The 26,932-nt window shown below is 44.7% G+C and overlaps 1 protein-coding gene across 1 annotated transcript in view; it reads right to left on the reverse strand.

Annotated features, from left to right (window-relative positions):
• Positions 1 to 6,459: 6,459 nt before the first annotated feature.
• The window catches only part of GPR156 (G protein-coupled receptor 156), a 60,457-nt gene continuing 39,984 nt past the window's right edge, over positions 6,460 to 26,932 (reverse strand). The window contains exons 5-9 of the mRNA XM_044251460.1: positions 24,197 to 24,322; positions 23,101 to 23,196; positions 19,628 to 19,864; positions 13,196 to 13,354; positions 6,460 to 8,740 (exon numbers count right to left, since the gene is read on the reverse strand). Of these exons, the coding sequence (XP_044107395.1) occupies positions 7,403 to 8,740; positions 13,196 to 13,354; positions 19,628 to 19,864; positions 23,101 to 23,196; positions 24,197 to 24,322 (1,956 nt within the window). The 3' untranslated portion in view covers positions 6,460 to 7,402. The remainder of the gene's footprint in view (positions 8,741 to 13,195; positions 13,355 to 19,627; positions 19,865 to 23,100; positions 23,197 to 24,196; positions 24,323 to 26,932) is intronic.

Below are 26,932 nucleotides of genomic sequence, written 5' to 3' on the forward strand. Positions count from 1 at the left end.
AAAGTCTAGTGGCTCTCAACTCTGGCTGCACCTGAAAATCACCTTGTGAACTAAAAAAAAATAAAAAAATAAAAGTTAATATAAAGACCCTACCTTGATCTGGGATCCCCTGGAAACTGTAGGCAGAGCTTCAGAGAGAAGAAATCCCTTTAGGATGTGGATTGACACCAACGGCTTATAGCGCAAGACCCAAGCCACTCTGCCCAGTCATGAGACTCTTGCAGCTCTGGTGTAATACTGGGATAACTGCTGGAAATAAGACATCTGGCTGCATTCCACTGGTATGGCCTCCTTTTCCTGAGTGTCAAAGTGCCTGCTTGTGCCTTCAGAATATATTGACAGATCCGTATTCTGTTTCCAATTCTGTCCTATATTTTATGGTGGGAGTAGTAGGAACACAACCAAAATAACCTGGTCTCCCTCTTTTTAGGACCCTTATGCTTCCTGAGGGTGTTCATAGGAACCATCTAGAGCAGTGTTTTTTGTTGTTGCTGGTTTTTATTTATTTGTTTGTTTTGAAAGTGTTGGGGGAAATTAGGTCCAGAGTTTTAGGGATCTCACAACTTGGGTTCTGTCGGCTTAATCAAGATATTTTTGAGCAAACAGAAAGGAAGGAACAGAAAGAGAGTTGGTCAGTCTTTAAAAACCTAGAAATGTTTGGGATCTACAAGGCAGCAGGCACCTCCAAGATACTGTGGACATGAAATGATAAATCAGACATTGCTTTTGCCTTCCAGTCTCGGATAATTTAGTTGGAGGGATAAGAAATGAACATGTGAAAATTTAACAATAAAGGATTTCTGTAACAGCTCCAAACAATGGAATTGTTGTCAGGGCATCACAGGAGTATATAATTTATCACCAGATGAATTCTGAGGCCAGTTGGAACCAGCCAGAAGAAAGTGAGGTCACTTCAGGCCAGGGTGGGAGAGATGGGTTGGTGTGAACAAAAGTTAGAGCCTGAGGTAGTGCTGGCATGCTCTGGTAACAGGCAAAAACCCATTTGGCAGAAGCAAGGAGGAGAGTTTCAGGCAAGTGGAGAATGAGGGAGGGCAGAACTCCATAATGGAGAACCTCGAACCCCAAACCAAGGTGAGATTTCATCTTGAGGAAGTGGGCACAATGAAAGTTTTTCAGTGAAATGGACTTGAGTTGAAGAGATTCTGTGGCCCTCCCTGAGTCTCAGCAGATCTGTAGTCTGCAGTGTTTCTAGCCATCATGGGGTCTTCTGGAACCCTTGTCCAGCTTCATCATTTTGTGCCCCTTAAAGGGCGCAGTGCTTGAGAAAAAACTTCCAGCTTGGAGGACTGGCCATACTTTTTCAAACAAGGGAGTTAAGATCTTTTCAGAATCAAGTGTCTGTGGCATTGAGCTTCCTTCAGGGGGCAGGAGTGACCAGGTAGCTTTAGAAAGCTCCCTCCAGGACACTGTTCAATGACTCAGCAAGGGAGGTTTTGCAATAGGCTTATAGAACTTGACCAGCTTGCTTTTCCTAAGGAAAGCTTGGTGTCCTAAGAAAACCTCAGCCTGGGCCCCTGTCCTGCCGGGTTGAAATTCCTTCTGTCTTCTGGTAGCACGCCTGTAGCACATGCTCTGGAACTTGTGTCAGGGAATCCAAAAACGGCTTTGGAATCAAGTCAAATTTCAGTTCAGGCTTTGGTTCTGCCTCTACACAGTTGTGTGACGTTGGGCTAGTTAACCTGGCCTCTCCTGGTGACAGTTTCCTCATCTGCAAAACGGAAACAAGAACTACTTCATGGCATGGTTATAGGTCTTAAGTGAGACAAGTATTAAGTGACACCCAGTAAGTATTTTTTCTATTATAAAAATCCAAAATATTTCTATCAAGGATATTAGTCGTGTCTTTTGGCTCCCCCTGAAACAAGATCAGATTTCCTGACTTTCCAACTACACCTTTTCTTTTAGGCCTACCCTAATATTTGAGTCCTACAGGTGGCTCTGCTCCCCAAAGTGTGCCTGACCTAGAAAGGGTTCAAGGAGAAATTTCTGTTGCCCAAGAAGTGGGCTGAACCAAAGGGTAATCCTTCCTTTTCCAAATCTATTGAGAAGATCCTTCCCTCGGGAACAAATTGAACACAAAGAAGGGGGATTGGGTCATAAAACAAGAAAACAGGATTTCTAGTTGTAAATTTGTGTTTTCCAAGTAACTTTCCAAGACACATGCTTCTATAATGCTTACTCTGTGCCAGGCATAGTTCAGCCGCTTTATAAGCATTAATTCATTGAATCCTCATAACAACGCCATGAGGTAGGTGTTATTATCCCAGTTTGCAGTTGGGGGAACTGAGCCACAAAGAGGTTATGCAACTTGCTGGAAGTCACACGGACACAAGGGCGACTTTAAGCCCTGGCATTGCCGTGAGGAAAACTATTGTACTAAAATTAGTGGAGAAGAGAGTTCCTCTAAAATGCCTTCTTTTGACAAAGCTTTCAGGTGTTCTAACGAGGGATTTGTTAAAACAAGGTGAACCTACAACACAGTCATCCATGATGAAATACCTGAACCTTGCTTCCCGGGTGACCTCAGCTCTTGTGAGTTGTCCCCCTTTCGACCGTTCTGGCTGGGCTGCTCTTCTCTTGATTTATGTCTTTTGACAAACATCTGTTGAGCATCAGCCATGTGCTGGGCACAGTGCTAGGTGCGGGGGACAGCAAGATAATTACAAACAAGTTGTAGGCTCAAGAAGCTCACAGTCTTATGGGGAAAGTCGAGAAATGAACTGATGGTCACATATGTACCGAAGAAAGGGCTCTACAAGGGTATCCCTGTCTTTCTTCACAGAAGTGAGCTTCACTTTCTCTAACTCAGAACTGGAGCCAGCACATTCATTTACAAGAGAGGCAATTGCCCAGTCCATCCACTGACAAAGCTAAGCAGGATGCCTTTTGTTCTTCGTCTTCCTCCCTCCTTCACCACATCTTCCTGTCTCTCTCTGTTCTTTGAACTTCTTGTCCTCCTTCCCTTCTTTTTTCCTGTGCTTTTGCTTTTTCTCTTAGTTACCTGCAGACCTTGCCAGGGCCCCTCCCAAGCACTTATTCTCTGAGCCTGTCTTTTTAGTATATTTAGACATCCAAAGGTAAGTCAAAGAATGAAAAGGGTTGGGAAACACTGACCCAGATCTTGTCAAGCTCATAACCGGTTATTTTGTCTCGTTACACTGGCATTTCCTGCCACTTTGTGACCTCAATAGTGCACTGAGCATCCCAAGATGCTCCCTGATTCAAATGCAGCTTGGCTGGATTCTTAAAATGAGGAACATGTCAGGGAGAAAGAGATCAGAGTAGGTACCAGAGGTGAGGAAGAGCCAAGTCTGAGTACAAAGAATAACTTTCTCCCTGCTTTCAGCTCTCAAATGCCATCTCTGCACTAGACCTCCCTTGACAAAGCCCAGATGGTGTTACTGGGGGAAGTGTAGCAGGCAGAGGGTATGGAGAAAGTGCTTTGTTTGGGGCTCTGAGAAAGGGGACTAACTAAGCTGATGGTGAGAAAGATGAACAGACTGTCCTCCTACTAATGCTGCTGGTTACTCAGTAACAAGTCTGTGATGAAAACATCTTAAAAGAGGACCTTAATACCTGTAACTTTCTTGCTTCTCTTCCATTAACTCTATCATTCTATCCCCCTTCTCCCTAGGAGACTTAAAGCACAATTCATTTTCAGAATTCAGTTATTCTGGGTCTTTTAGTGATATTGTTTCTCACTTTTAATTCATTGGAAAGCAGTGAAACCAGATGGCTCTGCCTCCCTTTCTGCTGCTTCGCTAACCCCAGAACTGGTTCTCTGCCTTCCTTTGTTTTATTTACTTATCTGTCCAGAAATCCATCCGACAAGCATTTATTGTGCTTCTACTTAGTGTGAAACTCTCTGATGGCTACTCTGGAGGATACAAAGATGGAGAAGACAAACTCAGTGCTTTCAGCAACTTGTAACCTGTGCAGGAGACACATCTAAATATAATAATAAATACAGATACAGAAGAGATTTTGTGGAACTTGCGTTGACTTTTCTCTTCACCATTTTAGAAGTGATATGGTTCTTTAAAAACAAGCCTCCTACATTCTGATGCTTTTTTCTCTGCTATGAGCTCCAGGAAGGCCAAGATGATCCTTTAAGGAAAGAGTTTGTCACAGGCCAGGAGAAAGGACTAGACTTTGGGATCAGGGTGGGAATCTTCAACTTGGAACCTTAAATCAAGATTTTAATCAGCAGGAGAAGAGATGCTTGGGTCAGAATCACGCCTGGCTCCATGCCAGACCTTAAAACCAAGAAAGACATACATAACCAGAGCACAGGTGTAGATGCAATGTTTCCTTTTCCTTTTCCAGATTCCTTTGTACAAGGTACTACCCTTCTCCGAGGACATAACAGTCAAGAGCATCCAAAAGCCATGGCACATTCATACCTTTAAGAATTTCATCACTGGGTTAGCTGGTTTGGGGTAAAAGATCTAGGAAGGGAGGTGGTGAGGAATGGGGATGAGTACACTGAGTAAACACTAGATCTAAAGACAGTATTTGAGGTGGGCAGTCATGATATTTGACACAGAGGTTTTTTTTAAAAAATATTTATTTATTTATTTGAGAGAGAGAACTTGAATGAGTGTGATGTGGGGAGGAGCAGAGGGAAAGGGAGAGAAACTTCAAGCAGATTCCGTGCTGATCATGAGCCCAACTTGGGACTTGATTCCATGACCCATGAGACCATGACCTGAGCTGAAATCAAGAGCCAGATACTTAACTGACTGAGCCACGCAGACGCTCCATGACACACAGTTTTTGAACTAAGTGATAACCAAGGAAAATTCAGGTAGATTCTCCATCTCTTCAATCAAGTCTATCAATGATTACAAAGTAATTCTAGGTAACATGGGGAGTAGAAGCCTCTATATAACTAAGTTCAAAACATGGGCCTGCAGATATTCTTCTATATTTAACTAGGGGGTCAGTCCATTTTATTTGGGGGGGGTGTTCAGACTCTACCTGAGTCTTGAAGGATGAGTAATTTACAAGGTGCACAAAGTAGAGAAAGAGATTCTAGATAGAAGAGGGAAGGAGAAGTGGTAGTGCTGAGATGGCGGGACTGAAGGTATAGTTGCAGAGGGAGGAAGAAGCTAGAAGGAGTGCCAGGTTTAGAGCCTCCATAGTCCACATTAATGAATGGGAGGCTGCTAGAAGCTAAAGGAGGTGAAGCCCAACTACAAGACCCACTGCCATGGGTTGGAAGAGTGGAGGGTCTCCAGAGTTTCTTCTATCCACTGGAGCAGGTGGTTCTGGGATAGGAAGCTGCCCGAGGAGACCACAGAAGAATCTGTTATAATCTGTTATAAATGCATTGGGGAGGGTATGTGCTATGGTGAGTACTGTGAATTGTGTAAGACTGATGATTCACAGACCTGTACCCCTGAAACAAGTAGTACATTATATAATAATTAAAAAAAAAAAGAAGATATACTTGGAAGTTGGGGCGAGCCAGGGGCAACTCTGACAGCTGCTTCATTTCTGCTCCCTGGGTGGTTCGGTCTACACGAGACTACTACTCGTGTTCTGTGGCACGAGACTACAATTTCTAGACAGACTTGATTTGGGAGCCATTTCTGGTTTATTAAGGTGTCACTTGGACAGCGTACAAACAGCACAAGTGGAAACTACAAACCCACACACAGAATAAATTATGACATTTGCATCTAAAAGTAGACAGTAGAGGAATCCGTGCTACCAGAAGGGCTTCCCAGTCCAGTGTCTGGAGATTCACCAAGTGTCAGTAGGCCCTGAGAGTTCAGGCTCAATCTTCTGTGAGACTTCTGGAGCCAACTGCCCCCCTGCAAGCATATCTAATGAGGCCCAAACTCCTGCACACAAACATGTATACGCAAAGACGAACACACACGGGGTAGGGGTGGGGGACGGCCTGTAAACAACAGTAGTTTAAAGCAAAGTGGACCCAGTTGTGCTTTCCCTGTGGCACTGGGGGCCGTTCTGTCTCCTACCCTTGTTCTTCAGCAAGTCCCTGGCTCTGGTGGGAGTTGTGGGGGGGGTGCCCTGGGGTAGTGAGGTGGTGGGGGGTGGGGCAACTGCTGTCTGAGGCTAGGAGCCTCTGCTCACACTGCAGAGTGAGCACTCCCTCGCACTCCTGTCTGGCCTGCCCAGCCCTGCTGGTCACTCCCAGGAGAGTGAGGGAAGAGATGTGCCCTCAGGGAAATCTACCAACTTGGGAGTCCCATGAACTGTGGGCAAGTCCTACATGGGCCACTCTCTAGCAGTGTGATGTCTGGGGAAGTTACCTCAGTTCTCTAAGCCTCAAATTCCCCATATTCCCCATCCGTGAAATGGGAACAAAAGTGCCTACTTCACAGGGTTGTCATAAGGAGTTCCTGAAATTTTATATTGCCAAGTACCACCCTAGACTCAAGTTCAATATTCAAAACCTAGTCTCTTTTCCTGCCTTCTCCCCCATTTCTTCCTTTATATTTCCCCATTTTGTATTCCCAGTTTTATGTAGCTGTCGGTGCTCATGTAATCCCAATGTCACCAAAACCACCTCTTGACAAACAGGGCCTCTCCTACCCCATCAGAAACTGCTGGTGTGTGCTTCTCCCACCCCTGCCCTGACCTGGTACAAAACTGTACCACCAGAAAAGTCAAAGGGATGGGCCACAGGGACCAGGAGACAGTCTGGGCCTCTGGTATCATCCGAGCTCAGGAGCAAGACCTGGGCAGCCTATGGGCCCATGGAGACCTGACAGTCTCAGGAAAGCTGGTGAGATGTCATAATGGCGGAAAGACATGTGCACCAAACAGCGGTGTACAGGTGACTCTGAGCTGAGTCTGGCCGGAAGCTGGAAATGAGGGGTGGTCGTGTTCACAAACTTCAGCAGAAATACAACCACCCCCTGCCAAGAGCGGGGTACGCAAGAATGTAAGAGACTCATCTTCCTAGCAGGTCTGTCCACCAGAAGACCAGTTTGATGGGTCCCAGTCTACAGCTCTGGTTCTGCAGAAACTTTCCTTGCATCTCTCCATCTGTATGTCTGCATAGTTTTCCACCTGGTATATATTAAGAGTTTCACAGAATACAGACTGACCAGGACAGAAGACCCTCTGTGCTCATTTAGCACCTTTTATCTAAAAGTTATTTTTTAAGGTCGCTCAACCAAGTCTTTCACAGGAATGCTGTGAGGTAGTAACAAGACAGGCAATACCCCTCTTTTGAACAGCTCAAGGTAGCACAGTGCTCAAGTGAGCACAGCTGAAACATGGTAAAGGCTTGATCAATTCAGGGGACCGATCTGTTTCCCGAAGGCCACAACTGGCCTTCCACCTAGAGGTCTTGGTAAGGCTTGTCCTGAACTGACCTCTATATCCAGACTCACTTTGCTGCTTTTCACACCAGTGTGGGCTTCAAGTCGTCTTTGAAGTTCACGATAGGCTTTGAGCGGGCCCACAGCTTCTCCCAGGAAGCCAGCCCGCCAGCAGTGTCAGGGTCGGTGTCTGATGAGCCACTGTCACTGGAATCAGAGGAGCTCTGGAAGCAGATTTCACAGTAGGGCCGGTGGCAGCGGCAGAAGAGCTCGTCTGAGCTGCTGGACTCAGTGTCAAGGTAGCTGCATGGAGGGGACATGGAGAGACAGCGTGGGAATCCCAGGGGCAGCAGCTGCCGCTGCTCCAGAATGTCCGGTGAGGCTCTGGATAGGTGTGGGGCAGCAGGACACGGTGCCCGGTCAGAGCCAGAAGGCTGGTGGGGAAAGGCTGCATGGTTCCCTCCGGCACCCTGGGGCTCTGTGTGGCTTTGTTTGCTGCCCTCCAGGGTGTCCGGCTTGCCTTGAGGATCTGGGAGTAGTGAAGTCTTCCTGGAAGAGGAATTTGGGACTCTGGAATCAGCCGTTTGGGGATCCAAGCAGACACTGTCCCTACTGCGCACATTTAGCCTCCCACTGTGTGCCCCAGAAACAGTCCTATTTGCACGATGCCCCACATATGAAGGTATAGAGCCTGGAAAATGTGAGCGAGCCTGCAGTGCAGCCCGCCTTCTCCTCACCATGTATGGGCTAAAGCCGAGCTCCTTGGTGAGGGGAATCTTCTGGAAGCTGTGGGCAGCACTGCTCTTCCAGGGCTGTTGCGGATAGGACAGGGAAGAGGGGAGGGGAGGCTCAGGACCCAGGCCCAGATCTTGTAAGACTTCCTGAAGCTTCTCCCTGATCACTGAATTGACCCTTGACAGCCGCTTTTGGGATTCCTCTGAGTTCTCCAGCTGCCCCTGTCTCTGGGGAACGGGGCCTTCTCCCGCTGGCATGAGATTCTGGGGGTGGTTCATGAGTACTTGGTCTTGTCTTTCTGCTCCTTGGCTTTGCTCAGGCCGTGGCTTCTGGTTGCAGCCCAAATTTAAATGATCAGAAACGTCTTTCAAGTTAGAAGTTTTCTCCTTCTGCCCTGGGGAGGAGCTGGTGTCCTTCACAGCCGGCTCCAGGCTTTGTACACCTGTGCTCTGGGAGTCCTGCACAACCACACTGGTATCATTCTGAGAGTCAGAGAGGCATTCTGAAGGCCCCTGACCTACCAGGCTATGGGCAGAGGTTGCAACCAGGATGTTCTTGCTGTGGGAGGAGGCAGGAGGGACAGCCCACTCTGCGGGGTCGAGGGTGCACTCAGCTGACATCAGCCTCACTAGCTTCTCTTTGGCGTTGTTTACTTGTTCCTGCAGGCTTTCAATCATAGCATTTTTCTGCAAAATAAAAGTGAAATCATCAATAAAGAATGCCTCAGAGGATTTTTACATTGTTTCCCATGGTGGAGAAAGTGTGGCTTCAGAACCTTGCTCTAAATCCCAGTTCCTCTGCGTATTGGCTGGTGATGGCAGGCTCCGAGGATGTGAGTGAATTGCTTAGCACAGTAACTGACACACGGTGCTCAATAAAGGTTAGCCATGATTTATTGTTGGGTGATCTTAACCCCCCCACCCCCCACCAAAATCCTCAGAGTGTGTGGCTTTGTCTTTGAGACAGGAGGTCAGATGAGGCATAGCATTAGCTGTTTGCTGGCTGCTGCAGGCCCCTCCCTTTTCCTCAGAACTTAGAGGGTCAGGTTGCTTCTGTGAGACACCGCTCTGGATAATGTTTGAGATGGCCTGAGATGGCCCAACGCAGGGTTTGCCTCACTTTGGCAAAATACAGATGAATTTCCAGCATATCTCGGGGATGAATGAATGAGGAAATACATACTTTGCCTCTTGTTAAACAGACTAGAACATTTGGGAAGAACAGAGAGAAGAGTGGAGATTCCTGCGCCAAAGAGAGAAGACCCGAGCTGGGGGTTGGGAGGGGTGCAACAAGATTCTCAGGTTGATGTCATCGCCTCCCTTGGCTGGACCTTCGGCGCGTGCCGAAGCTACTGTGTCACGCCATTAGTTGTCAGTAGCTCCTAGAAAAGCGCAGGCACCAGAATTACTGGAGAACCCCTCCCCTTTTTATTAGAATAGTTGACACTAAGTCTCTGATCACAAGGAGCCAGATGACTAAGCCTGGGGCACCTTGGCTCTGGAGCGACCTGCGTCCTGCAGGGCTGTGAGCTGATAATACAGGTTGCACCCAGGAGGGCTGGCCGGTGGGGGCTGCAGGAGTGTGCCTGTCCTAGCCACAAGATCATGGGGCATGAAGCAGCAGGAAGGGGGTGGTGGTGGGTGTGCCCTGAGCGACCTCTGCTTGTACAATCGGCGACTGTCTAGCTCAGAACTTATGTCCACTTCTGAGATTGCTGATGTTGAAAAGTAGTGGAGCGCAAAGAAGAAGTGATGGTCTTGGGGCAGACAATAGCAGGGTCCAGGGTTTGGGGAGTAATAATCCAAACTGCTTCTAGGAAGTGCTTGTCCAAATCTGAAATGCTGCCTCTTTGGGGTCATCCTCTCTAGAAGCTAAGGATGAGCATCTGGATATTCATTGATTGTGTCCTAGAAATCAAAGAATGTTTCCCTCCTTGGGCTATGTGAAGCAAGTCACCTGTGGACTGAACCTGTGGTTTTTTTTCTCAAGTTGATATGGGAGTGTTGCCCAGAAGTGACCTTTATGGGAGCAGTAACTTAAGTAAACTAGTCCAGCAATAGTCCTCTGGCAGTGACTCCAAGCAGATCTCCCGTTCCCTCTTTATAAGCAGCAGAGTGACTTTCCGAATATTGGTAGTTCAGGTTCATCCTGGCTGAGTCTTCTTCTTTTATTATCAGGAAAGAGTCCAGGACCAGTGAGTAACTGGTGAATAAGCGGAAGGCCTTTGCAGCTGAGCTCCTGCCTCCCCATCCTCCTTTTGCTCACCTGCAGAGTGGTGAGGCCGGGGCGTTGCCGGGAAAGTGTAGATGACTCAAGGACTCACCAGGAGCAGAGTGGATGAGTAACTCGACAACATCCATTCGAGCTCTTCATGATATCTGGGTGGTGCCTGATATCTTTCAGAGAATCTCATGGGCGTGACTGAGCATAAGAAGGATGCCAACCCTCTTCCACCTCAGCAGCCCTTTCTCCTGAAGCCACCCCCCCGCAACCCCCCGCCGCCCCGCACATTCTCATAGGCTTCAGGAGGTCTCCACTGCACCACAGAGTTAGGAGGAAGCCACCAGCTAATGACAACTACCCCAGCAAGTAAACTCCAAGTGTTGACTTTTTGTGCCCCAAATTCCTTTGAGTGTAGAAAAATAGGATAAACATTGAGTTGGGAAGAATACTTTCCTCCCAGCAAACCAAATATCTGAAGCTGTCTAGTGACAGATTTAGAAACGTCAGCCTAAACAGTGAATTTTCCTTGTTCCAGAAAAGGAAGTGGGACTCTGTCTTCACCATAGCTGCAGACTAATTAAAGGCGTGGTATGAGGTGTCGCAATTGTGAGACCAAAATCTGACCTACCGGGGCAGTGCATTTAAATGAGCTTATTAATTACTACTTTTGGCCCATCGGAGAAGCAAAACATCCATCGTTGTGTTTTATAAGGGCAGGTCATAAGGAGAAATAGAGTCACCCTCTTGTAGGTGAATGTCCTCTGCTGCAGAGTGTACAAGGGAGGGTCTTCAACCCCTGGGACAGTTCTGTCTGCTGGCCTTCCCACAGCCTGGCGAGTCAGTGATGCATGCTGCCACAGCAGCCTCTGGAGGACCTCTGGCTGTACTGTCAAGGGGGGCATCAGTGAGAAGATGGACTGCTCATGTCGTGAGAAAGTAAGAAGAGGACACAGGAGGCAGAGGGGCCTAGGGAGGGGGCTGCACAGAAGGGACCTGCAACCAAGGAGCTGGAGTCAGGGTCTGTGCACACAGGGAAGCAGGAGGGATACTTGTGTTGATCTAGCAGGCAGTGCTGGAACTGGAGACTCAGATACTGGAAGCTCTCAAGGCCTGTGGAGGGGCACTAGGACAAGCCACTTGTTCTCAGGCCTGTTCTGGGGAAGATGTTCCAGGTGCAGGTCGCCGGGGGAAAGAGGCCAGGATTTTGCTGTCTATGCATCTGTTCCCTATTAGGGCCCTTCCTCTGCAGACTCCAGGCATGTTTCTGGATGGAGCAGATTCATTTACTGCGTGGGAAACAGGGTAGCATGGCAGAAATACAAAAAGCACGTCACAAATTACCATAAGGCTAAAGAGTCAGGCCACTTGGCTGTTCCAGCATTAGCTGATTGTGAATAAAAATCATCCTGACTGTTTTCACCAAGTTTCCAGCCTTCTGTTTAGCTGGGAAAAAAAAAAAATGCTTCTTTGAAGACTTCACAGAGTATCAAAGGCAATGCTACTTACTCCCTTGCCAGGTAGGAAGAAATCTGGCTTTGAAATAAGGTCCTGGATGCTTCATGAATAGTCAAGAAATGGAGAAGTATTATTCTGGTAGATTAAAGAACTCCAGACGGAGGGTGTGGTGTGAGGGATAGAGGAGCACAAGCAGGGGTGCCCGGGAGGTGAATCCCTTCCCTTGTTGTGTTCCTTAGGTCCCCATCACACCATCTTCTCATGCAGAGACAACTGATACCCTGGGGTCAGGTCAGTTACAGTCAAGTGTAGTTTCCCACACAGCACCTCCTCAGGTGTGTTCTGTACTGAAAAAGTATGAAATATAATTTAGTGAGTGTGAAAAACTGATTCTGCAGAGTCCTAGGCCTCCTTTCTAAGGCAGGGCAGCCTCAAGCTTTTCCAGGTGCTTTCTTTAAGCCCACATCATACTGCCCAGTTCTGGGAGAGGTGCCAAATCTGGCTGAAGAACAGAAGAAAAAGGAGTTGGGGTTGGCCCAGTCCTCCCCTGGTGTTACTATGATATTCAGAGGCCCTATTAAGCCCTCCACCCCATTTTGGAGACTTTCTGGGTTGGCAGGATGACTGAAATCTCTAGTTCAAACCTGGAAAGGATAATAATGGGCCCCATAAGATCTTGGAAATGAGGGCACTATTCTAAGAGAATATATCATACAGAAGAAGCTAGGATCCACTACTGCTCAAGACCTTTACAACACTGTTCTGCCTGCTCGGAATGCTTTTCCCTGTGCCTGGTCAATTTGCACTTAACCTTCAGGTCTCAACTCAGAGGATATTTTCTGACCATTCTAAAGTAGGTTACTCACTACCCATTATTCTGTCTTACCACTCTGATTTCTTCCTTCATAATTCTTTTTTTTTTTTTAAAGATTTTATTTATTTACTTCTGTTAGGGAGATAAAGCAAGAGAGTGTGCATGAGCAGAAGGGTAGAGGGAGAAGCAGACTCCCCACTGAGCAGAGAGCCCAACACTGGGCCTCAAGCTCAGGACCCTGAGATCATGACCTGAGCCAAAGGCAGACACTTAAATGACTGAGCCACCCAGGTGCTCCTTCCTTCATAACTGTTACACAGTTTATAATTATAATTTACTTGATCAACATCTGTTTCCTTCGATAGACTATGAGCTGTATGAGGGTAAGGACTGTACTTCATTCATTCGTCAGCACTTTGCACAATACTTGGTACACATCTGGCCAGTGAATGAATGCAGTGGGTGAGGTCAGCGACCGGAGGGTCCCTGCGGAAATGCTGAGCTTTCTGCCTGGGACTGAGGGAAGTGAGAGTGGCTAGGAAGTGGGGGAATGGAAGTATAGGAATGTCAGCAATGAGACATCTGGGGTCGACCTTGGCATGACTGGAGTTCTTGCTAACAGAATCCACCAGGCAGGGGTCTAGCTTACTTCTGTGAGGAGTCTGTCCATGGAGTTTCTCTCTCCTCCGGCATGGCAGCTCTGCTCCTCACCATACTGGGTATGGAAGCCTTTGCTGGGAGTGCTGAAATATTTGGCCATGCGTCTGATTGTTTGGTTTTCCTCTTCAAATGCCTTCCATTGCTTCAGCTGTTAGATAAAAGAACACATGTTATTTATTTAATTACACTCCCAGAAATACATTCTCTCACTCTTTTTCAAGAACATCAGGCATGACCATGTCACAGACACACACGTGATGTATAAACTATTCTCTTCTCAAAACACATTTTACTCTGGAAAGTTCGTAAACAGCAAAGACAGCAGGTATAGAGAAGGTCAAGGTCATTCTCAGTTTAAAAAAATGCCAAAGGAAGACAATGACAGGTAGACTGGTCAAGGTGAGCCAGAGTTGAAGTATGCTTCTAGAGCCATATTCTCAAGCCAGAGTTTAGGAGCTATCATGGGGCAAGGCAAGCTAAACATTGTATGTTTCAAATGAAACTACTCTTAGTTGTAAGTAGCTGTTCTTAATTATTCTCATTTGTGGAGTAATGGTGCACTTACTGCTACTGAAAGCCCAGTTTTTGCCAGAGGACTTCTAACCCAAATCAATAATCAAGTCTCAGACAGATAGAAAACCACAAATGTCAATAAAAATCAATAGAAATGACAGAACATTAGGTCTGCGAGCTGACTGTCCTTTTTACATGACAAATGAGGAAAGACTCAGGAGGAGTATGACCTTTCAAGGCCCCAGTCAGTTAGCAGCACAACCCCAGCTGTTACCAGAGCCCTGAGCTACATCACATCTCCTTAGCAGGGGTGATGAGACAGAGACTGGTAACTGTGGGGGTCCTATGGAGGGTTTTTCAGGAGAAATTGGTTTTGAGAAACAATCTGAGGAAGCTTGGGCCTGGTTTAATTTCATAAGAATGGAAGTGAATATAGTACATTCATGAGGTGTCTCGGTGGTTGAGTCTGTTAAACATCTGCCTTCAGCTCAGGTCATGAACCTAGGGTCCTGGGATCAAGCCCTACAGCAGGTTCCCTGCTTGGTGGGGAGCCTGCTTCTCCTGCTCCCCTGCTTGTGCTCTCTTTTTCTGTCAAATAAATACATAAAATCTTTAAAAAAAAAAAAAAGCATTCACAAACAGGGGCATGGTCTTTGGGCCAGGGGTGGGGGGAGTGGTAGTGCTGGACATTTCTCTTTCTTCCTTAAGGAATTTTCATCATTAAGGGTCCTAGTGATTTATGCTGGCTCTAGATAGGATGCTGAGGGGTCTGTGGGGAGCCACACAGGGATCCTGGAATTGATTTGCTTATTCATCAAACATTTATTAAGCTCTGACTACGGAGTGCAACCCAAATTTGGTAAAGCAGATAGGATATTAAATTCCCACCATCGACTGCAATACTTTCTCACCCAAGTCCTCCTGGGTCCTCTGTTGACTCAGCATGAGTCCTTTATGGTATCAGGAGTTTGCAAGATCTGTGCTGGGTCAGGCGAGGACCATCTCCTCTGCATGCCCTTCTCAAAATCCATCTCCCAAGGCCATCAGCTCAGCTGGCGACTCAGGAGTTAGGAGCCTGGCACTCAGCCTCAGTCTGTGGTCTTCAGTGGATAGAGCAGACCTCTAGTGTTCTCCTGGCACTCACCCTTGCAGTGTTGTAGTATCTCTGTTCTCTCCCAGGACGCCTTGTTTCCTTAGCAGTATAGCTTTTCCTTTTTTCTCCCCCAACAATGCCCATCTGAATTGTCTCAGCAGGGCTGCTGGAAGAAATTCTCAATATTGGTGTAAGGGCACCACCAGGGCTTCTGGGCTGTCTCACCCTAAGCTGGAGGGCACAGCCAGGGTGCCCCTTGACTAAATCCTCCTTTTCCCCTTTGTGGGGATCCTGGTCCTTAAGACTTGACATTTCTGGTCCATGGCTATAAATGACCCCCAGGTCATAATTTCAGGACCTCTTCATGGCACTTCCTCCAGAAGGCAAGCATTTTCTTGTTTTCTCGGCCTCTGGGCCATGTGGGTGTGGTAGGATGAATAATGTTTCCCCAAATATTTTCTTCCCCTCCTAATCTCTGGAACTTGTGAATCTGTGACTGAGTTAAGGATTTTGAGAAGGGGAGACTGTTCTCGATTTTCAGGGCAAGGCCAATGTCATTGCAAGAGTCCTTATAAGAGGAAGGCAGGACAGTCAGAAGAAGAGATGTTGCCAGTGGAAGCAGAGGTCAGAAAGAGAGACAGATAAAGATACCACACTCATGGCTCTGAAGATGGAGGAAGAAGCAATGAACCAAACAAGCAGCCTCTAGAAGCCAGACAAGGAGTGCAAACACATTCCCCCTAGACCTTCCAGAAGGAACACACACCTACTAACATCTTGACTTTAGTCAAATAAGGCCCATTTCAGATGTCTGACCTCCAGGGCTATCAAATAATAAATGTATTATTTTAAACTGTTGGATCTGTGGTTATTTGTTACAGCAACAATAAAACATTAACACAGTGGGATAGACTCTCAATCTCTACCAGGTAAACCAGGGTCTTTGGAAGTTCACCCCATGTGCCTCTCTCACATCCTGCCAATCTCCACTTGTTTCAGTTTGTGCTTCAAAAAGTGCAAGATGCACAAGTGTTATGGTGCTCCAAACAGACCCTGTTCTGTCTCCTATGTCTGCCTCTGGTCACGGTGTTCCCCCATCAAAAATGCCACCTACTGTCCTCCCCCAATCTGCTCAGTGAACTGTTATTCTTCCCTCAAGACTGGGCCCAAATACCCCAGTCAGGGCCCAAATACACCTGAGAAGGTGTCACTGAGCTCCCAGACAGCCTGAGGCACCCCGTCCTCAGCATTAGGCAACGTACCTTCCTCAGACACCTAACAGATGTATTATAATTCCTTTCACATCTGCCCCCTACTAGATTTGGAGGTGGGTCCGTGTGTTGACCTACACATTTCCTGCAGTTAGTAAGTGATGGACAGATATGTGAACAAATGAAGGAAGCTTTCCCCTAGAAAACTAGGGGGCGCTGCGACCTATGCAGATAACTATAAGGCAGAGTAGAAATTCCTAACACCTTCATGAGGAGCAGATGGAACACTTGGGGAATGCAGAGGAGGAAAAAAAAATGCCGTATCTCAGAACCCACCTGCCTCTCAGAGAGAGAGGGATGGAGGTGGGGATGTGTATAAGGATGGGTCATGTTCAGGTCACAAAAGCAGAGACTGGCTCATTGCTGGTGATGACCTCAGTGTTTGGCATAAATACTTAGGCATTTCCTGAGGGCCTGTGTAGAGGGCTACTTGGCCCCCACTTGCCTCTTCAGTAATGTCATCCATTTCACTTAGCTTTCTAGCGCCACCTAGCTGCCCTTGACGTATCTACGCTTCTGCTTTCATAAGCCCCTCCCATCAATCCAGTCTGAAGGCTTAGTCACAAGAAGGCAGTCCACCTCCTGCTGCCTCCCCTCCCTATACAGCTCTCCTCACACAACTTTCCAAATTTGTTCAGCTGTCCTATTTTCCTGGAAGACACAGTGCAGGTCTCACGGGGAGAATCTTTCTTCTACCGAAGGCCACTGAGCCAGAGCGGAAAATCAATTCAGGGGCATACAAAAAACTGACAAGCCTCAGTTACTTTCATATTTTGAAAAATCATTTACCCTCCTAAACCTAAACTACGATAAGCTATAATATATTTTTTTGGTTTTAAATCATGTTCTGTTCAAGAGGAGAAAAAGCATGAGACAGAAAATAGAAGAGGAAAGACAGACTAAGATAATGGAAGCTCAAAACGACTAGGAAGAAAAGTGGGGTGTGAGTCAGAGAGAAAGAAAGAGAAAGGCCCACACTGTCTGTCCACCCCATTGCTGTGCCCCCTAATATTTTCATTTCCACTCCCACTTCAACAAACCAACTGCTTGTTGCTTAGGTCAAACCTGGAAGTGAGAATCCAAGCTGATTTTTGTCCTGTATGTTTATGTCTGTATGTAGATGGGAGTGTACCTAAATATTACCACTGAGGATTCAAACACCAAGGACAGTGGAAGTCTTGCATCTGAGGCTCAGGATGGGAAAGGGACAGAGGTGAGTGTGGAGGGGGAAGTTACAAGTAGGGCGCATCATGGAGGTTGCGGATTCACTCAATTTTCAGATAGAGGTCTTGGTTAGGTCTGAAAGGCTTTCCTCTAATAGTGCCTAGGTGATTACTTCTGCCCCAAATTATCTTCTTGTCTTTCAGAGACTCTTATTAGCTCTATATTGTATCCCAGATCTGTTCTCTGTGTTTTCTTAACTAGTCTCTCATTTTTTATCTGTCCCCTTATTTTCTGTTACTTTAAATTAATTCACTAATTCAGTATTTTGCCATGTCCAATTGCCTGTTCAATACTTTTATTGGTATTTTAAGTTTCACACAGTATTTTTCATCCTTATTTAGTATTTCATTTTTTAAAAAGATTTTTTTACTTATTTGTCAGAGAGAGAGAGTATAAGCAGGGGGAGCAGCAAGTAGAGGAACAGGGAAAAGCGTGGGAGAGGGAGATGTGGGGCTTAATCCCAGGACCCTGAGATCATGACCTGAACTGAAGGCAGATGCTCAACCAACTGAGCAACCCAGGCGCCACTATTCACTATTTCTAAGATTATGTCCTTTTCATGATAGTTCCCTTGAGTTGAAGAGAGGCAATATCCTTTGAATCCCATTGACAAAACAAATCAGATCTATTTCAAAAACTATTTTACTTCAGAGGAAGGCAGCTTCTCCAGATCTTCAGAAGTTTGTGGTCCAGTTCTTGTGAACTGCAGAATTTCTTCATAGGTCCTTTCCTCCTGAATCTACAGTCCTACGTGAGATGAGCTATAGTTTCCTTGTACAGAAATATGTTTGCTTGCCTTTTCACTTGTAGTCGCAGGATGACTTCCATAGCTCCAGTTATCACAAACATTCAAGGTAAGAAGAAGGTAGACTAGGTGATGCCAGCCATGCCTTTGGTTTTTTTTGTTGTCGTTGTTAGGAAGCAAACGCTTTCTCATAAGTCTGCTAGGAAACCTTTAGTGTTCGAAATGGTATCACTTGGGAACCACTAACCATGAGGGAATTTGGTAAAGCAAGTCTTGAGCTCTTTCAGTCTGTATAGTAGAGATGAGCAAGGAAGAAAGGGGTTGGCAATGGATGGATGGGTTACCAATCATCAACATTGGCCACAGAACCTGAGGGGTGGTCACGCAAAAGATCCCTGCCCACTCCTTTTTCCCATCTCCCAAGAGGAACAGCCCTTTTTCTGCTATACCCCAGACAAATAAGCCACAGCTCTCATGACTTCCTTCCATCTAGTTCTTATAACATAGAGATTCAGCAAAAATTACTCTAGTTTCTAGCAGAGATGTAACACCCATCCTTGGTTTTTAGTGCACTGCTACAGATGTTTGCATATTTGTTTATTCTCTAGATTACTTTAATGAGAATTTATGAAAGGGAAGGAGAGTAAAGGCCTTGCCTGTGTCACACCATCGTGCCCCAAAGTGCAGTCATAACCCTCCCTCAGCCAACACTTTAATTATTGGTTAGCTCCCTCATGAAGACATTCCTAGTCAACTGCAAGCTGCAATGGGAATCAAGATGGGGTGTAGAGGGAGTAGTGGGATAAGGGAGGCCTCCAGGGAAGAGAAAGAGATCTAGAAGGGAAACAGGACAGGTGCCTAATGCCAAGTTCATTAACTCAGATATATGTGGTTCAGTGGTACCCTAGGGCATTACATGAATAATTTAACATTACTTTCAGAGCCCATGGAGTCCTTCTTTCCCTCTGACTCCCTTTCTTTCTCTTTGCTCTCTGGATATTTCTGCTTCTATCTTTCTTCCTCATTTGATTTTTTTCCCCTTAATTCCCATAGTGTGAAACACATTTTTATTCAGCTTTTATTTCTCCTTATTATAAAAAGAAATGCTCTATATTGTCTTCTAATAAAAAGAAAAAAAATTTTAAATGGCATAAATTTCCAAATGAGGTTTTCTCTGTGAATCTGCAACCTCCAATAGGAAAGAAAGAAAATGTCCTCACTCCCAGAAATGACATTATCAAGGAGAAGAGGGGACTGGAGATGAGTGAAGTCGATGGGAGGGTAGGTGGACAAGCAGGTCTGGGAGGCAGCCGGCCAGGGCTAGAAACATGCTGCCATGCCTGCTCAGCCACTCTGGCCTGTCCTTCCTGCTGATGGGGAGCAGAGTCGCCCTCTTCAGGGAAGTGAGGAGGCAAGAACGGAGAGAGCCAGCTCAGGAGGAACTTGCCTTCCTTCTGACTCCCCAATAAATGGTATCCAAAAGTCTCAATAGAAAACAAAGTGAGTGGTTTATCATGTCCAGGGAAGCCTCTGGAATGACAGAGGACCAGCCTGCCAATTCTCCCTAGAGCATACCTGAGGAATGAAGATGAAGCAGTTGATCGTGGTTGTACAAACAAAGATACCTCCAGATGTGAGTCCAAAGACCAGGTTGGGCCAGGAGTGCAAGTATCTGGTGACCACGAAGAGAAGCCCAGCAGCCACTACTACGAGGTTGACCCCAACCATGATGGTTAAAGACTGATTCACAGGAGGAGAGCTGACGTGGTCAGTCAGGCCAGCCAGGTAGGCACCGTAGAGCAGCAGCAGGCCCTGAAGATAGAGAAGAGAACCCGGGGCTGAGAGAAGTGTAACAGTGGACTCAGTGTCAAAGAGCAGTAAGGTTGGAACCAATTTCCTCACCTTTAAAATAGAGATAATCAGACCTACCTTAAAGGGTTGTCATGAAGATGTACTGATACAGCACATGGGAAGACACTAAGGGCAGCCCCTTATACTACTAGGTGCTAAATAAATGTGATTTTCCTCTCCTTCCCTGGGAATTAGTTTACTGGAGGTCAGCAAGTCAGCCAGCAGACAGGACTCTGCTGGGACAGGGCACAGGCAGGACGGTGTAGGTGGGTAGCAGGTCTACAGGATGCATTGCTGGGCACTTGGAGGGCAGTGGGCATGCCGTGCTGTCAGTGGTAAGGACTGCTGCACCTGCTGTGTGGTTTTGCACTACATGGAGCTGAGGGGCACGTATAAGCGGAAACAGCCCTGTGGTCTGCTTGTCAAGCTGTGTGCTGTGGCAGGGGCAGCGCCCTAAGGAATGGGCTTTTTTTCCCCCCTAATTTTCCCAAAGACACCATCTGCTTGCCCAAGCCCTGCACCTGCAAGACTGCATCTGTCTAGAAGGGATGACTTTTTCTAATTTACACAAAGGATCTCTATAGGCTAGCAGCGGCTCTGTGCCAGTGGGTGTTTATGGGAGATGGAAAAAGAGAACAAAGGCAGGCTGGGACCTAAGCGAGGCTGTGGAGCAGGCACAGGCAGTAAAGGCTTCATCTATACCCTTCATCCTCTGTGTGACATTCCCTGCCCCCATCGCCAGGAACCCAGTGACCTATTCTTTCCTCTTTCCCATGAATATAAAACTGCTCTCAGATTTCTCACTTGTACTACACAGAAAATTACTCATGCACTTTAAAGTGCTGCCTTTCCTAGAGGGAGCTGTACTGAAACAGAAATCAAAGCTGTGATCAATAATACATAATGTATAGATTCAACATATGTTTGTCTATGTACAAAGTATGATATTAGGTGCAGGATAGGCAAAGGTGTTGCAAAGAGGAATAAGCCATGGTCCTGGCTTTCAGGAAGCTCAGTCTGGTAGGGAGATTTAAGGCAAGCACACAGATGTCCATGTTTTGTCACACAGAATGTGAGGATGCCATGAGGATTGAGGTTTGGGTGGAAAGTACAGATATTCACAGGGAGAACTAATAATGAAAGCAAAGCCAGTATCAGCAGGGTACCTACCAGTGACCCTGAAATCATACAATCTGACCAACTCCATCTGCCAGGAGCCCTAAAGATAATTTTTTGGAGGACTGGCTGTGCCCACAGTGAAGGAGTCAACAGGGAAGGGATGCCTTCTGGGCACCCCTAATGCCCAGTATCCCGGGAGAGGCCTAAGGGCCAAAGGTGGCTCCTCTGAGATCTTCAAAGACTAGAAAATACACAAGTCAGGCCAGTGGGGCTTGAGTTTGGGGTAACTGACACCATCAGGTGGCATCTGGCAGACTGGATCTCTAGTAATTTAATTAAAAGTAAATGAAATTAATTCTATGATTTTGAACTATTCACATCTCATTCTTTAAAATGTTTTAACGCCATTAAACCTCTTGCCAAAAGGGAGCGAGGTATGAATAAAGCCTCTCTACATCCACAACTTGTGTTTGAGTAAATCATATCTAATGCTTGTATGTCATTGACATTCACTTCTGAGAAGTGTGGGGTGGGGGTAGTTGCCAGGTTCGGGTGGGCGTGGGGTCCTGGAACATAATGTGAAGATTTAAGTCATCCTCAGGAAGTGCTCATTGACCAGCGAGCCTGTGAGGGGCTGGCTCAGTCAGTTTCCTGATGCTTAGCACTCTTTTCTCCTTTTCTTTCCTTGCCTTCAGAAAGATATTACAGTGAAATAAAATGGAAATGCGATTGTATAAAAGGCTATGGAGAAAATAAATCAACTTGAATCACAAAGGGAGCTTCTGTGGGGGAAATGTTGAGTTTCTGTCCTGGGGAGGACATGTTTTTCTATAGGGTTTCTTGAATCAAACTGTCTAGGGGGCAGTAGAATATTAATAATCATAATATCTAACACTTATTGAGCTCTTTCCATGGGCCAGGAGTGGCTGAAAACTCTGATCATGCACTAACTTGTTTGAAATTCAGAACAGTTCTGAGAGGATTTTGTCATCATCCCCATTTTATGTAAGAGGGAACCCAGGATCAAAGAGGTTAAATGAGGTTCAGAGTCAGCTAGGAAGGGGCTGAGTCAGAACTCAAATCCCGTTCTGTCATATTCTGAGGTTCATTTTCTTAACTGTTAGCAAGAAACTAGAGATCAAGAGCTATTTCCTGCCCAGTTGTTCTCTTTTAAAAACATTTCTATCAAAGTAATATATGCACATAGTAAAAAAGCAACATTTCCCAATTCCAGCCCTATCTCTCAGAGGCAACCACTTGAACACTTTCCTAGGGGTAAAGTGAGTACAGTTTACCTTTAAAGACCACCAGGCCTCTCTCCAAGAATCAACAGGTAGTCTCTTAGCGAGTGAAATAGGCCTGCCCTATACTCCTCATAGCCAGATTTTCTATTTCTCCATGCTGAAATCAGCTAATAGGATAGTTCGTACTAAGAACCTCTGGCCCTATACAGGTTTCCCGTACCTGCTAGAAATAATATCCTACTTTTGCCAGCTAACAGAGACAAATGAGGCTAACTGTGGGACATTCAGAGCGGTAGGAGGACACTTTGAGGCAGCTGGAACCACTCAAAGGACACCAGGGATATTGCCATCTGTCTGAGGGCCAGCCCTTCTTCCGATCAGACTGAGAAAGGTTGGTGGAAGGCAGCAGAATACCTTGACCCAAATCTTGAAGAAAAATACAAGGAGGTTAATCAGGGCATCAACAGAACAAATAAAGCCAGATAAAATGTCTTTGCATAATCTCCCTTGCAGGGAGTTGGGGAGAAAACTGGTATTGCCAAATTAATTAGAAAAATCAGACCAAGAAATGAGAGAAACTGTGGGTAAATTTCACATGATTTAGGGGAAAATTAAATGAGAGGGTTCAAAGAATTGGAAAAATGACCCCCAAGACAAATAAAGAATAGAGAAATAATGAGGGTCATGATTTTGAGATTTATGCATAAATAGAGGTTTCCTCTGATTTCAAGATTCTTTGCAGAAATCACCTCATTAATTCCTCTAATTCTCTTTTTGTGTGGCTATTTTGTTGGTGACAGACATATTACATCCCAAGGAGATGTGGTTACCAACCTTGCACACCAAAACAAGAGCAATCCAGACATCAGAGTACCGGGAAGCACAGAAGTGTGAGCTGGTCAGAGAGCAGGACACGTCTCTCCCTGTCACCTAGGAGGTACACAGAGTCAGGACAGAGGAAACCCACAATTACTAGGAACACACAGGAGATCTTTGGGGACATCTGGAGCATGAACTCTTCTACAGCATGTGATTTCGCCCTTAATACGTAAAAACTGTAACATTTAGGTGACTCGGTTATAATCTAAGTGAATGTGGCTATGTGTGAAAGAAAAGATGATAAAGTCCGGCTGACATGTGGATGCTTGGTGATGGCAGGGCTTACTCCTCAGTTATTGTTTCGCTACCACAGTGACTCCTATTAGTGCATCAGCAAAATTATGAATTATTTCACATCTTGTTTCTGCTATTTTTTAACAGTTGAAACTGTACATATTAAATCTGCAAAGTCAAGATTTCACTGTATACCTCAGCCCCTTGTGCGGCTGGAAACTTATAATACTTCCCATTATCTTAACTTATGTACTAGGCACAGTTGAGCCCTTTCCCTGTGTTGTTTCCCTTCATCTAAGCCACAGCCCTAGGAAATAAGAAATACTATCATCATCACTTTACCTATGAGGAAACAGATACTTCAAGAGGTTTAAATGACTTTCCCAAGGTCACATGGCTGGTAAGTGGAATTTGAAGGAGGGCTGACTGACTCTAAATACCACTGACCACCTGAAAATACCACTTATACTTCTCAATAACTAGGGGAAGTCAACTTCCTGTGGTTGAAAGTTCTCATTGTTGATCATGTGAAAGCAGAGATAACTGCTGGGCAGTTCTCATGTTCCGACATCTCAGTAGATGCTGTTGGAAGACACGTGGAGCAGGGGCAGTGGCTGTGGTAGCACTCTTTGCAGACAAGGGGCAAGGCACTCACCACAGCCACAGCTCCCGACTCTCCATGCTTTTTGGGTCATTTATCTTCTTGTTGGGAGAATGAACACAGAATGAGTACTGCTGGGAGAATGACCTCAGTGTACCCACAGAAGCCTATCCTCCCAGTTCGGAAAGTAGATTATCAAGGGACTGGGCCCCTCACCGTCATACTGACACCGAGAATCTGGAGGCACTGGATGGGATCAGTCAGCACCCACGTCACAAGCAGGATCACATCAGCTATCACCAGGGCTGCCACTAACCCCAGTAGCTGCAGGTCTTTGATTATCTGCAAAAGAGTCAGGGCCATACATTTCCTTGGCTTGCTGGCTAAATGACACAGGGCCTAGAGTACGCTGAGGTTCCAGGGTCAGCCCTCCCAAGGGGCTTCACATCCAGCCATCAAAGATGAAACACATACTACAGATGTGCAATGGTGTCTATCTATGTCCATGTCATCACCATTACCACTAAATGTTTTTATTTGTTTATCTGTCCCATATCCTGCCTTTTCGCACAAAGGATTAAGGAGTCTTATAAAATGAACACACTATTATTTCTAGATATGTGCATAATGAGCATATAGAGATATTAATGTTTTCACATAAAACTGTTAAAAACCATTAACTTGGAGGGTGAGATTGAAAGATGAGGGTGGTGGAAGAGAGATTACTAGCATTTTCTTTATACATATATAAATCATTTGACTTAATAGAAAGAGGCTGTGTTACTTTTGTAACTACGGAAATAAAATTAAAAAATATATACTATGAAAGGATGAAAAGTTGAAAAAAATCAAGGAAAAGAAAAAAACCAGGAGAATTAGGATGAAAGGTCTGAAGAAGAGAGTACACAGCCCTCATGAATTGAGGGAGAAATGTGGATCTGAGTTTTTGATGACCATTGAAAAGAAGAGGGAGTAACTAGTTGCAGGATTCACGGTGTCTGTAAGATAAAAATGCATCAGTCATCAGTTGCTTTACCAAACTGCTTAAAACCAATGATAATAAGAAAATCTTCAAATCAACCAGCAAAAAGGCACATTATCTGTAGAGGAACAAAGACAAGGATAACGTCAAATTTCTTATCAGAGAAGGCCACGTGAGAAGACCGCAGAATGAAAACTTCAAGGTACTAAAAGAAGAAAAGAAAGCCTCAACCTGTAATTCTATATCCAGCAAAAGTAGCTTTCAGAAACAAAGGGGAAATAAAGACTTTTTCAGATAAACAAAAGCTGGAAGAATTCAGCATTAGCACACCTGCATGAGAATGTTAATATCTTTAAAGCAAAAGGAAAATGATATCAGATGAAAATATGGATCTATACAAGGAATATTACCTTCGTGGAAAAATACACATTGATTTTAATTATTTAAATATCTTTAAAAGATAACTGTTTATCATAGACCTGTACTCCTGGGGCTACTAATACATTATATGTTTACAAAAAAATAAAAAAATTATTTTAAAAAAGATAACTGTTTAAACAAAAATGAGTAACAATTCTGGTGGGTTTATATGTAGAAGTGAAAACAACACAAAGATCAGGAGATGAGGAAATGGAAACATACAATCATGAGATACTTACACTGTAAGTGGATGCCAATTATAGAAATGTTCACAAACACTTCCAGAAACTGAAGAAGAGGGAATACTTCCTAATTCACTCTATAATGCTGGCATTATGCTATATGAAAACTAGAAAAAGATTTCATAAGAAAAGAAAGCTATAGAACAATATTCCTTGAGTATACACATGAGTATTCCATGAGTATACACATTATAAACACAATCTTATGAAAAGGAGTCCAACAATAAAAGAAGAGGATAATACATCATGTCCAAGTGAAGTGGAGTTTGGAAAATGGTGTTAGTTTGAGATCCTAAAATCATTTAATGTAATTCTACCATATGAACAAACTAAAAAAGAAAAAGAAATATGATTAATAGACACAGAAAAAATATTTGACAGAACCCAACATCAATTCTTTAATAAAATCCTCAGCAAAATGGGAAGTGAGGAGAATTTCCCTAACTAGGTAAAGGATATCTATAATATGACTATAACTAACATACTTAGTTTTGAAATACTGAATGCTCTCCCTCTAAGGTCAAAAAAAATTCAAGGATGTCTGTGCTCAGCATTTGTATTGAACATTGTACTAGTGTTTCTAGACAGGGCTGTCATACAGAAAATTGGAAAGAAACTCTTTATCCACAGATAATATGATCATCTATGCAGAAAATCTGCTGGATGTACAAAAAAGATCTGATGTTTCTACAATAAGTAGTTTAACAAGGTTACAACATACAAGATCAGCATATGAAAATCAATTATATTTCCATATATTAACAACAAAAAATCAGAAAGTAAAATAAAGAACAATAACATACAATAGCATAAAAATTAAATAATTGGGAATAAATCTGATAGAAGTTATAAAGGATCTCCACTGAAAACTATACAATTAGAAAAGACCTAAGTAAATGAAGATATATACTGTATTCATGGGTTAAAAGATACAACATTGTTAAGAAGTCAGTTCTCCACAATTTGATCTATAGAGTCAACACATTCTTGTCAAAATTTCAGAAGAAATTTGCAGAAATTGGGAAGCTGACTCAAAAATTCATATGCAGATTCAAAGGACTTAGATTAGTCAAAACAATATTGAAAGAGAAGGACAAAGTTGGAGAACTAACACTCCCTGACTCGAGATTTTATATAAAGCAACAATAATCCAGATATTATGGTATTGTTGTCAAAATAAACAAATACATCACTGAGACAGAATTGGATCCAAAAATAGATCCACATATCTATGGACAACTGATTTTCAACAAAGGTAAAAAGTAATTCAGTGAAGAGGACAGACTTCTCAATAAATGGAGCTGGAAC

The sequence above is a fragment of the Neovison vison genome, chromosome 6 (assembly GCF_020171115.1).
Source record: "Neovison vison isolate M4711 chromosome 6, ASM_NN_V1, whole genome shotgun sequence".
Classification (NCBI taxonomy): Eukaryota; Metazoa; Chordata; class Mammalia; order Carnivora; family Mustelidae; genus Neogale; species Neogale vison.